The sequence below is a fragment of the Poecilia formosa genome, unplaced genomic scaffold (assembly GCF_000485575.1).
Source record: "Poecilia formosa unplaced genomic scaffold, Poecilia_formosa-5.1.2 Scaffold211, whole genome shotgun sequence".
Lineage (NCBI taxonomy): Eukaryota > Metazoa > Chordata > Actinopteri > Cyprinodontiformes > Poeciliidae > Poecilia > Poecilia formosa.
The window spans coordinates 129763-142351 of record NW_006800150.1 but is presented as its reverse complement, the minus strand read 5'-3'; the positions used below and the strand labels follow the sequence as shown (position 1 = coordinate 142351).

The 12589-nt window shown below is 40.2% G+C and overlaps 2 protein-coding genes across 3 annotated transcripts in view; one reads left to right on the top strand and one right to left on the bottom strand.

Moving 5' to 3' along the window:
• xpnpep1 (X-prolyl aminopeptidase (aminopeptidase P) 1, soluble) overlaps nucleotides 1–6477 on the top strand; it is a 17476-nt gene extending 10999 nt beyond the window's left edge. For both annotated transcript variants that reach the window (XM_007567604.2, XM_007567603.2), the window contains exons 9-20: nucleotides 1116–1326; nucleotides 1996–2085; nucleotides 2220–2270; nucleotides 2497–2555; nucleotides 3279–3356; nucleotides 3446–3517; nucleotides 3612–3672; nucleotides 3767–3836; nucleotides 4435–4608; nucleotides 5088–5164; nucleotides 5271–5369; nucleotides 6110–6477. In XM_007567604.2, the coding sequence (XP_007567666.1) occupies nucleotides 1116–1326; nucleotides 1996–2085; nucleotides 2220–2270; nucleotides 2497–2555; nucleotides 3279–3356; nucleotides 3446–3517; nucleotides 3612–3672; nucleotides 3767–3836; nucleotides 4435–4608; nucleotides 5088–5164; nucleotides 5271–5369; nucleotides 6110–6229 (1162 nt within the window). In that variant the 3' untranslated portion in view covers nucleotides 6230–6477. The remainder of the gene's footprint in view (nucleotides 1–1115; nucleotides 1327–1995; nucleotides 2086–2219; nucleotides 2271–2496; nucleotides 2556–3278; nucleotides 3357–3445; nucleotides 3518–3611; nucleotides 3673–3766; nucleotides 3837–4434; nucleotides 4609–5087; nucleotides 5165–5270; nucleotides 5370–6109) is intronic.
• A 986-nt stretch (nucleotides 6478–7463) lies between these two features.
• LOC107838096 (uncharacterized) lies at nucleotides 7464–10173 on the bottom strand. Its single transcript, XM_016679442.1, has 3 exons — nucleotides 9957–10173; nucleotides 9781–9877; nucleotides 7464–8025 (listed from the first exon to the last, which is right to left on the bottom strand). The coding sequence occupies exons 1-3, from the start codon at nucleotides 10156–10158 to the stop codon at nucleotides 7671–7673; spliced, it is 654 nt and encodes a 217-aa protein (XP_016534928.1). The 5' UTR covers nucleotides 10159–10173; the 3' UTR covers nucleotides 7464–7670.
• Between the last annotated feature and the right edge of the window lie 2416 nt (nucleotides 10174–12589).

Below are 12589 nucleotides of genomic sequence, written 5' to 3'. Positions count from 1 at the left end.
CTTGACCTCATATTGTACAACGTTCACTTTGATATTGAATTTTATTTTTGTAACGTTTTTTGCCAGAAAAGTCAAATTTTGTTTCTTATAAAAGCACTAGAATGATACAACATCTAAACAGGTGAATATGTTTTATAGGCGCTGCATGTACCGTATTTTCCGCAATATAAGGCGCACCGGATTATAAGGCGCACCTTCAATGAATGGCCTATTTTAAAACTTTTTTCACATATAAGGCGCACCGCATTATAAGACGCATAGAATAGATGCTACAGTAGAGGCTGGAGTTATGTTATGCTTCCACTAGATGGAGCTGCACTAAAGTGAATATCAACAAAACAATCCGACTCCGGTTGACGAGGAGAACCTTCCGCGACTGGGCCGGGGCGTGGTCAGACGATGGTCACCCTTCTCCGTTCGCGCACAGCATGTTGGTGGAGAACGTGGTGCTAAATGACCTGCAGACGACCTGATTCTAGACGGTCGGTAGGTAGATAGGTCAGTCAAACTTTATTAAACCAGCGTTCTGACAACTATCCCAGTATGCACTGCGCGCTTCTTCTTCTACGGGCAAAAATGAAGTTGGCGGCTGCTTACCGTAGGTGCTAGACTTGTTGTGGTTCAATATTGGTCCATATTGCACCAATATTGAGCCACCGGATTATAAGGCGCACTGTCGGCTTTTGAGGAAATTGAAGGTTTTTAGGTGCGCCTTATAGTCCAGAAAATATGGTAGCTAAAAAGCTGTCAAAAATTACATCACATTAATATCCACTCTAAACTAATTAACATCTAGGAGTCTGGAAAGGGTTTCAAAATCTTTTCTATGGCTTTTTAGACTTCAGGCCTCAACCGCCTCAGTTTTGTAATTACATTAAAACATTTAAATATCACAGAAACACAGAAATAGAATAAATACATAACGGGTAAACACGTTTTCAGTCACTTTTTGCACAAGTATCTAGATATTTTCTTAGCATTTATGCATTATTGTTATACTGTATATGTAAATGTATAAAGTAGAACCTATCTTTAAAATTAAAGCAGTGTGTCAGTATTTTATGTATCTTCTTTATGAATGAATCCTTCCCCCTCACATCCATCCTTGCTTTTAGGCTTTTCGTGGACCTGAAGCGGCTGTCTGATCCGGTGGTGCGGGACCACCTGCAGCTGGACTCCCCCAGCCGGCCCGAGCTGAGCGTCCACACCTTCCCATACGAGTCCGTCTACACCGAGCTCCAGGCGATCTGCGCTGCGCTCGGCCCCAAAGACAAAGTGTGGATCTGTGACAAGGCCAGCTGCGCTCTTACGCAGGTCGTCCCAAAGGTGAGGGAAGACTGGTCGCTTTGTTCAGGACAAGGTCAGAAAGGGAAGTTGAACTCAGTTCTTGGTAAGCAAGAGAAGCTGTTTGTTTACGTCCTCATAGCAGCTGTTTCAGGTCGATGGTGATTTGTGTCGCAGGTTTCAAAGACGTTATAGGGAAAACACCCACTTGCATCTCCAGGATATCAGTTTTGAAGTTATTTTTAGATGTTCAGCAGTTATCCCGTTCCTCTAGCAGTCTGCACAAAAAAGGCTCACTTGTTGATTTGCTGATAATTGAACTAGCATACTTGAAAGAATATGCACAAAAATAGTTCTGAACTTGAGCTTAGTTTGCTGCGCAATCATTAAATTAGAACAATTTGTATTGTAATTATTAGAATTAAATAAATCCTGAGATACTTAGGATTTTTTTATGAATTGTGTGTGATTTATTTCTGTGTTTAATACATTTTTGCTTCATTTACATTAAGGTGTGTATCAAAGCATTTTTCTTTTGTCATTTCACAAATAAACATCAGTTGATATATATATTAAAACACTAGGACTGGTAGAAGGTGTATTGTCTTTTTTTTTTACTTGTTGGGTAAATTAAATAAAACAAAAAGGGAAAAAAAAATATTCAAAGACTGTGATTTGTGTTGCCTCTTAATAATGTCTCTTGTCATTTAGGCTCACAGGACTCCGATTCCCTACACTCCGCTCTGCCTCTCCAAAGCCGTAAAGAACGCCACCGAGATCAAAGGCATGAAAATGGCCCATGTAAGAGATTTTGAACCTTATAAATATGTAATTTACATAAAATTAAAGACATTGATTTCCTCTTTAATTCAGTTCTGTTTAAAAAGTCAGATGTTTTTTTTAAATTATTATTTTGTTTTTATTTCTCCCAACAGATCAAGGATGCTGTTGCTCTTTGTGAACTCTTTGCTTGGTTGGAAAAGGAGGTATTCTTTTTCACAAAACCAATCTGTCAGTAAAAAAGTTTGACATAACTGGAGACTCACAGGCAAGGGTCAAGCCTGGATCAAGATTGGGTCTTTTGGTTCTTTGAAACTGGGAACACTTTGTTCAAGTAGATGCCTTTACATCACTTAGTTCCACTCAAACCTATAAGTGTGCCAGTGTTGTTTTTTCACTCCACTTGCCGTCGCTTCGGCGGCTGTTTCCTAGATCCCCAACGGCAACGTGACTGAGATCTCTGCAGCCGATAAGGCCGAGGAACTCCGCAGGTGATTTTCAGTTTTCCGTGTCCAGTTTGTGACGTCAATTCGGTTCACTTTGTGTCACCTTTAATTCTACAGAAACCTGAAATGTTCTAGGTCTGAATAAGTGCTATAAAAGGAAAGAAAAATATATATTTGAGAATTCTGCCCAGCTGTCTAAAATACTCATGCTTCCTTTCACTTCTTCATCCTTCTCTCTTTCCTTCTTTCTTTACTACAGCTTTCTAGCAAAAGCTTATGGCTGTAGTAATATCTGCCTTATTTGACAGATATAAGGCAGATATTGTATCTGCCATCTTCAGGATAAAGTGGGTTAGGGTTAGTAAACATTTGTATTCAGAATTTAAGATTTTTATGTTGATGACAGACTACTTTGGTACATTTGTTTCTGGAAAAGTGTGAAGGTTTGACATTAAAAAATGTATAGGAACTCTGATTTCTGCCTTTAAAAGATGTTGTGTGAATACTTGTTAAATTCACCGATCATGAGCAATATCGCCCTCTACTGGACTTTTGAATAAAAAACATGTCCACTGGAAGTGTAAAAATAACATATTTTCATAAAACTTTGCATTTTTTTTTTATATATAATTTGCATATTTATTTCAGCATAATTCGCTGACAGTGGTTTAAAATTTAGATTTTTTTGGTGTGGTTCAGCTTCCTAAAGCTTAGAGATTTTAAAGCAGTGTGTGCAGTGAATGAATTTCTTTCCGTTTTTCTTTCCAGTCAGCAGAAAGACTTTGTTGGCCTCAGCTTCCCCACCATCTCCAGCGTGGGTCCGAATGGAGCCATCATACATTACCGGTCAGTAAGGAGACCAAACAAACAAACAAAACATATCAGTGGAATAATTTTGACCTTTGACCCAGCTAACCCACATTCCCTTCTTGCAGACCCCTTCCTGAAACCAACAGAACGCTTACTGTGAATGAAGTTTATCTGATCGACTCTGGAGCTCAGTACATGTAAATATGTTGCTGTTGCATATCAGTAGTTTTATGACATGCTAATATCTACTGAAATGAACGAACAAGATAATTTGTGTTGTGCGTTTGGCAGCGATGGAACCACAGACGTCACCCGCACCGTGCATTTCGGGACGCCTTCTGCTTTCGAGAAGGTGAACCGCTTTATTGTTGTGAAAATGGGTTTAATGGTTCTAACGACCCAGTCTGTTGTAAATGTGGACAACTTTGCATTTTATTCCACCACAGGAATGCTTTACTTACGTGCTGAAGGGACACATAGCTGTCAGCGCTGCCATTTTCCCCAATGGAACTAAAGGTGAGCTCTGCTTCTCTAGGAGAGATTGTTGAGCAGAAAGTCATGAGGTCTGATGAATGAAGTCACTCATTTTGAACTCTCTGATACTTTATGGAAATGTATCTGGTATTTTCTTCTTCTTTTTAACTACAAGTCATCAGTAAACTGGCATATTACTGAGGACTGGTGAAGGTTGACTTTTGCAAAATTAAGATGAAATTCTGCAAAAGCTTCACTTGACCTCATATTGTACAACGTTCACTTTGATATTGAATTTTATTTTTGTAACGTTTTTTGCCAGAAAAGTCAAATTTTGTTTATTATAAAAGCACTAGAATGATACAACATCTAAACAGGTGAATATGTTTTATAGGCGCTGCATGTACTTTGGATTTTAAACTAGGAATCTTCAGATTTAAGATAACTTCTTTAACAATATTACAGCAGCTCTGTAATTTAAATCTGAGCTGGAAGCTGCAGGTCAGACCCAGAGAGCCGCCCACAACATAAGAACCGCTTCCAAGGGTTCACACCACGGCAATTTGTTTGTAAAAAAAAAATTTAGGAAATATGTACTTTACAGCTTTTTCTCTGTGGCTAACTGTGTCCGTGTGTCCAGGCCACCTGCTGGACTCGTTTGCCCGAGCCACCCTGTGGGAGTCGGGACTGGACTACCTTCACGGAACGGGTCACGGCGTGGGCTGCTTCCTCAACGTCCACGAGGGGCCCTGCGGCATCAGTTACAAAACTTTCGCCGACGAACCTCTGGAGGCCGGAATGATCGTCAGCGATGGTACGACACGGGATGAGAGCCGGGGGGGATTAACCAAACTCAGAGAGGCGGCGGACAGAAATGACAGATTTCTAATTTTTCAACTCTGAGGCTTTGAGTTACTACATTCGGGGTCTTTGGAAATGTTTAGCATTTTGGCGTTTTATTACTAATTTTTCAGTCTTAGATAAGTTTTGGAAAAAATGAAAACTGAATATCAAACAAATTAAAAAAAAGAAAAAAAATCAGATTTTTTTCTATAATTTCTACTTTAACTTGTCATAATCAGAGTTTAACATTTAAGCTGTAATATTTTTGGAGATTTTTTTTTTTTAGTTGATGATGACACTCTTGAATGCCCACTTGTTTAAAAATCTAAATCACGGTGGGTTTACATCACATCTTAGCCGCCTGATCTGCATCAGTTGATATTTGAGATATTTTTCGACGTTCTCTAAACACGACATTATCCTTCCCTTGTTTATGTGTCGTTTTTCTAGAGCCTGGATACTATGAAGACGGATCGTTTGGGATTCGTATTGAAAACGTGGTCCTCGTTGTTCCTGCTAAACCCAAAGTAAAAACATAAATACCATCTCAAAAAGCAATAAAACACCACCTCCAATCATCATGTGGTGTAATTTCTGCCTTCTTTTCTGTTTTTCTTCCACCTGTGGTTCAAGTACAACTACAGGAACAGGGGGAGTTTGACGTTTGAGCCTCTGACTTTGGTTCCTATCCAGGTGAAGATGATGAACACGGAGCTGCTCACCCAGAAGGAGGTGAGAGACATTCACACTGAATACGTCAATTTTAGAAAACTGTCAGCGTCGTATATTAGACGCATTGAGTTTACTGTAATCTGACGTGACTCCAAGCAGAAAAATTCACAGCAAATTTAAACTTGTAAATCCAGCTCTTGATTTTGACAATCATTTACGATGATGTTTGTGATGCACGATTAAATGAAACATAAACGCTTCGAACACGTTTCCGTTCCGTTTTCCTCAACATTGTTTTGCTGTCGGTATCTGTGGTTTCCGTCGACCGTATAACTCCACGATTTGACATTTCCAAAATAAATTTGCTTAAAGGAAACGCACAAATTTTGACAGAAAAATTCTAGATTTCCTATGAAACGTTTTGCCGGTGAGATCAGGTGATTTTAGTTTTTGAGCATGTCGAAATTAGTTTATTTCACAAAACTGCACAGGAAACACTTTTTTTCGCGCCACATGAACAGCAGCATGTTGCCACCAGCAAAAACCACTAAGTAGAACCGACAGGAAGTAGTCGGAAGATCATGTTCCGCCATGTTTTTTTTAATGTCTTATAGCGTGAACAACTTATTCCAGTGTGATTTTTTTGTATTTTTTATTACGTTTCCTACTTAATGGAAACACCGCAATTGTGAAATTGTGTCTTTTCGGCATTAGCGGAATGTAGACAAAGTTTTGCGCACGTTTAGTGATGGAAACGCAGCCGATGTCCTCATGGCTTCTCCTCCCTTCTGTCCCCACAGAAGGACTGGGTGAACGGGTACCACCGGAGGTGCAGGGAGGTGATTGGTGCGGAGCTGGAGCGGCAGGGCAAGATGGAGGCTCTGCAGTGGCTGGTCAGGGAGACGCAGCCCGTCGTCTGAGGACTCCACGTCCTCTCTGCCTCTGGCCGCTCAGGGGCTGCTCTGCGATAACCATTTCACTTCTTCTCCCCTCTTGTCTGTGATCCACGCTCTGCTTGCCTTTTTTAAACAACGCCACCAGTTTTATTAAAACCTGTTAATAGTCGCTTCAGATTCTTTTTCTATTTTATGTCTCGGAAAATGTGACGGTGATGTTTTTGAAGATTGCGCCAATCCTTTCCATTAAAGGTACAATGTGCAAAATCGACTCTGTTGTCAAAGGTGTTTGCAAGTTGTTTTGTTTTGAACTTATTAGCTTAGTTTTAGTTTCTAAATTTGAGGAAACGCAGTGGAGCAACGCTGACCGATGGCATGGCTTCCTAAACCATCACTGACCGGAAACGCACCTCTCCCTTCCTCCTCCACTTGACCTTTATTTCCAAATAAAATGCAACAGCTCCTTTCATCTGAAATGAGGATTTTGTACCACTTAGTGCAGCTAAGAAACTTCTGGCAGGAAGTTCAGAAGCTAATGTCCTGGATATGTTTAACTATTGAATTCCTGACTCCAGCAACGTTCATGTCTTTTGAATCTCCCTCCAAGCTCTTGAGAACCTTTTGCTTTTTTTTTTTTTTTTTTTGGCTAATTTCTCTCCCACTTTTTCCTTTCACTCAACTTTCCACGAATGCTGAAATGCAGCTGTTTGTGAAACTGGAGCTTCTTGTGTTTTACTCTCCTGTGGAGCGTGTCAGTATCTGCCTGCTGGACAGCTGTGCAGTCAGCAGACTTTCCCATGATTGTGACGTAATGCTTCTGTATTAAAAATCAAATCTTTTTTGGCTATTATAACCAATCAAGCTAAACCTGATGAAGGGTCACAGCCAGTCATGTGATTCCACCTCTCCTCCTCCAGACTGTGCATCATGTTGGTCACTGACAGACCCAGGGTGTCGGTGTTTTTATAACAACAACATAATAAATGTTACAATAATTGTTTTATTAGTGTTTACAAATGAGTTGTATTTAGGTACTATAACAAGGTATTTTTAAATCAATGAATCTAAAATAACTAACTTTTAATCAGTCCAAATTAACATGGCAAAACACTGGGCTGCGAAGCAAAAAGGAAACGATAGGAAAACATGTTTATTGTACCACAATTATCCATGTCAATGTTCTTTTCTAAAAGGAAAAAGGAAAAGCTAAGTTAATAACACATTTGTCCTTATGGAGATATGTTGTGGGATTTCCCCCCCTGTTTTAAATATAAGAATTGTACGGCCATGTCTACTATTTTGAGTCCGGGTTACCATAAAGTTAAAACTTTTCGCATTAACGCGTTTTTACTCTGCGTTAATGAAACGGAAGATAAATCCTTTAACCTACAAGGTTCTGATAGTGGACAGTGGACACAGCTACAGACGAGATTAACCTCATAGCCAATGCTTTTCTCCTAATTGTTTAAAGCTGCATGTAAAATATGGGAGGGTCCAGGATGAATCCGCTGCTCGGGTCGCTGGCGTACTCCCGTAACGACGGCGGCATTGTCAGCAAAGTCTGCTGCTGCGGTCTGCCGCTGGTGGTGGTGCTGGTGGCTTTTTTGTGTTCCTCCTCCTCGTCCTCGTTCAGTCCCACGGGCAGAGGGTTGCTGTAGATGAAGTAGACCCTGGAGTTGTCCTTTGCAGCCTCGGGCCTCCTGAAGAACGCCAGAGGGTTGACGAAGCTGGTCGACCGCTTCACAGCTTTGACTGCCACCGGGTTTTCCGGCTCGCCTCGAGTCACGGCGCTCTCGTAAATAAGGGCTCTCTTTGATTGCCTGAGGGGAAATTTTACATTTAAATTTACAACACAGCTCCCTTCGTATTCATAAACTCACTGTGAAAAATAATTTGTCCTGCTTCATTTTTTTTCTCAGTTTTTTGCTTCTTTTTTTTTGTCACAGCCAGATTTTAATACGATACAACGGTGAGCCGAGTAAATACAAGCTTCAGTTTTTAAATGAGGATTCCTTTATTGGAGAGGAAGCTATCCTTTATTTAAAAAAAAAAAGTTATTTCCTCTTCTTAAACCATGAATTACCTGTAATTAATGCACAGTCACATAGAACCTGCCTGAGTCCTGAATTAGATTTCAGGAGGCATCTTAACACTTCCCAATCTTAAAGGGGCAGGGTTATATAATTTCCAGGCACTGAGTGTAGCAGTCAGTTTAACGTCTTGAAACTGAGCCTGTCTCTTTAAGAAGCTCCTGCTCTTGCCGACACTCTTCCTCTACTCCTCACCACCACAACATTTCTCCATTTAGCCTTTATCAACATTTCCACCAGCATTGCACTGAGAATTAGCTTCCACTAGCTCAGCAGACGGCTCCACCAGGTGTTTGCTATTTGCTGCAGGCCTCATTGCCACAGTTAAAGTTAGTGTTCATTTGTCAACAATAAGAAAGCGACTCGAGGTAAATAGCATCCATTGGAGAGTTTCAAACAGAAAACCACAGCATGACAGACATGACATGTTAAAATCATTAGATAGCTGATACCTGTGGGGAAATCTTCTGTGGACCGTCCAGACAAAAGTGAAACTGTTTTGGAAGATGGCTGTACCATAAAACCACCACTGCGATTTAGAAAGAGAACATCAAGCGAAAGGGCTGAGGACTGCTTTGCTCCTTCATGACGTCTGATTTCTGACCTCTTCAGTTTGTAAACTTGTGGTTCACCTTACAGGAGTCACGTAGCAGAACAATCGTAATCGGTCAACTTCTCAATGGATCAACAAAACAAAAATGAAAGTTTTCTCATCGCCTAAGGGACTTAAATCTGATTCAGACTCCGTTCCATGACCTGAAGCAGGTTGTTTCCAATTTGGCAGAATAAAAACTAATTTTGCTATACAGAACACGTCAAAATCCCTCCACACAGCAACGTAAATGACTTATTGCCCCTTATTGCCACCAAAGGTTGGCACAACCAGTTAATACGGTTAATGGAGCATCACTTTTCCACATTGGACCAGGCTGGTTTGGAAAGCTTCTTCCCCTTAATAAATAAAATCATTTAAAAAGTGATTCTTTTATTTTTCCTTTAGTAAATTTGTCTTTGTCTATAAAATGTATTTGATGATCTGAATCATATAGGTGATAAAAAAGAAAAACATTTTATTAGGTTCTGGACAGGCAATAAAATTCCCTTAAACTCATTTAAAAAATTTATGAAGAAGTTAATGTGATTGTCCCGCTTTTGTAAAATGAAATTTGGATAAAGATTAGACTTTTTTTTGTTTTTTTTTTTGCTTTCAACATAGGCCAAACTTTGCATCTTAGAATCACTTACGACTTTCAGCTACTATCTAATGAATTGGTTAATCCTCTTCCTGATTGCAAAAGTTCATTCTTGCAGTCAGACAACTTAAAACGAGTGCCGTGTTTAACAGAACAACCTGCGTATCGAGAAAACGCCAAAGATTGAGCGTCAAGCGTTTAAATCAGTGAGACGGAGCTCCAGGTACATCAGCGTGTCATCCCAACGCCGACCTTTGACATCTTAAAGGTGTGAAGGAGACTTTGCGCTGACCTGCTGCGGCTGTAGCAGACGCTGACGCAGTACAGGCCGGTGACGGCGAGAACGAGCGAGGCCAGGCCGATGAGGACGATGTCGAACACTCTGACCTCTGGGGTGCCACAGAAAAACAAACTGACATCTCACAGAAACTCCTCTGTTTGAAATCATTTCTACGTTGCTCTACCCACCAAACACGGGCGTGTCCGCCTCCCCGTCCTGCGGTTCGAAACCTGTCGTCCTGTTCAGATGGAGTCTCTCCGCCATCGGGGCTTGGCTCATTTTGCTGCCATCGGCGTCCAAAGCTGGGAAGAAAGACTCCTCCGAGCCTCCCCTCGCCAGATTCAAGAGAGCTCCCCGACCATGTGACTCAAACGGTTCGGCCGCTGCCATGGCGACACCCTCCCATCTTTTGTCAGTTCCAGTTGGACACCCTCTTTGCTGCCTGTCCGCTGGCCCGGCCTGTTTACTGCTCATTATTCTGCGCAGCTTTCTGGGGGCACAGCGAGGGGAGGGAGATGCCATGCTTGTTACACTGTAATGGGATTTGAGTGGTGACCTAGAACCAGTGGGTTTGCAAGCTTCCATCCACCAAAACAAAAAAAGTCATGCTGCAAACAGTAAACACAAAGTTTGTGCGGCTTGTGCATTCAAGTTGCCCGGAGTTGTAACGCATTAAAAGTGACTCAAAGCCAAAGTTAACTTTAAATTTTTATACCTCAGTCACAAAGCTGTATTTATTTATTCTACCATCAACCTGTTTTAAAATATTGTTTTCATATCTAACCAGAGTATCTGATTTTGCTCCCTAACTCATGGTACTGAACTGCATTTCCCACTTCTTTTTTTTATTCTTCTTGATGTTTACCTCGTTCTTGTGTGTTTTTTCGAAGAGAGCGGCTCGGTGAATTGTTTTAAACTGACAGCAGAATTTCACAAACTCTCTGGAAATAAACTCAATAGCTCCAAAAAGTCCAAAACAAGCGAGCAATAAGAGAACAAAGACAATCTTTTATTTATTTTTTTTCCTTTCCGCTTCAGGTCACGATGAACCAGGATAGACATTATGTAATATACCAAAGTGCCTAATTAAACTGATTTTATTGTGTTGTTTTAGAAGCTGCCACACAAAATGAACCAGGAAAGCGTCTTAGGTATGAAGTCTGTGTGCTTACGAAAAATCATCTCGAGTCACTTTAAAAAGGACAGAGATACAAGAGAAGAAAACAGGAAATAGTTATCAAAATTTAGGCTTAAAGAAAGTAGAACCTCTATCATTTCTAACATTTTATATACCAATATGTCAGTTTGAAAACACACACACTACTCCAATCGATAATTATTTCAAAAACAACGACGAAGACAAGACGGTTTGAGAAAAAAATCAACTATGTATCAGATTCCTAGAATTTAAAGGCCATTTATGTTTTTTTGTTTAACAGAAATTAAAATGTACTTTGCTAAAAAAAAAAAATAATAATAATAATAATTACCACTTTTCTTTATTGTTCTAATGATTTTTATTTGTAAATGTGTAAATCATACGTTCTTCAGATGTTTAATTTTTTAAAGTTCTCAGATCCAGAACAAGAACTTTTTTTTTATCTCCTGCAGGTATTTACGTGTCTTATCCACTGGGTGGCACTGTTGGAACCAAAGTTGACATTTTAAACTGTACTTCGGTTTTTCCAAGCTCCAGTAAAGAACAACAGGCCTTTTTTTAATGTAACACTAATGACTCACATTACCACTGAGTACGTTGTACTTCCTCTAGACCGTATGGAGTGTGAAAGCGTGATGGACAAGCAGCTCTTTGCTGCAGCTGTCAGCGCTGCTGCGCTGCAGCAACAAGGTTCAAATCCTCTCTGCATGGCGTTAGTTTGACCCCTTTGAAATCACTGAGAAGAAGCTGAGTGACTGCAGACTGACAAATGGTTCACACTTCCAGCTTTCTGCAAACAACGATGGCCTTCATCAAGCACTTTGGATTTCAAACGTTTTATTTTTTACAGCTCATTAAAGTGTCTTGTAGAGCCTTCTCTATTCACATAAACAGAGGAGTGTTGGATGTACTGCGTGTTGCTGTCGGCCCCTTTTATGAACTTACTAAATAACTATTTATATTTGGTTTAACAGTTTGCAGTTAGCTGAACAACAGCTTCAATGCGCATAAAGCATGTTAAAAATAATTAAATAGTTACATTTAGAAACTAGTCAGACTGAATGTTACACGTCCTTACAGTGTTTCGGCTGCAGTATGCAACTTTCACAAAAAATATATTTTTTACATATTTGATGTGGGGCTGTGCGAAGGTTTTCTACTATACGTTGAAACACTAGTCCCATCAGAACGGTACCAGCAGTCTGGTACCAGTCTCGGTGTTTTATGGTGTGTTTTTAACCTCTGTTTTTAAAATTGTTACATTTTTCTGTGAAGCACTTGGAACAAACGTTGCCTTTGTGGTGCTATTTTTGATGCGTAAGAATAGTGCATGACATAATTGGCGTTCTTCTTCGTCATTTCAGTGAGTTGTCTTTTGAATGTGTAAAAAACTTATTTCAGGGCCTCACAGTCTGGAAACCACCGCAGGTGCAGCAGGCTGATCATCTTCATTCAGTTTCCTCCACTAGGTGTCAGACGCTGACCATCCAATTTAACTTTACTTGTGTCTGAAGCATTTGCCAGTTGAGGCTTTCTGCACGAGTTGTGTCAGTGTGTGGAAGATGAACACAGTCTGACTCATTTACACTGATTTGAAACTTTGTAGAGATAAAGAGGCTGGAATCTGAGCTTGACTGTCTCATAAATTCATTAAAATTTGAA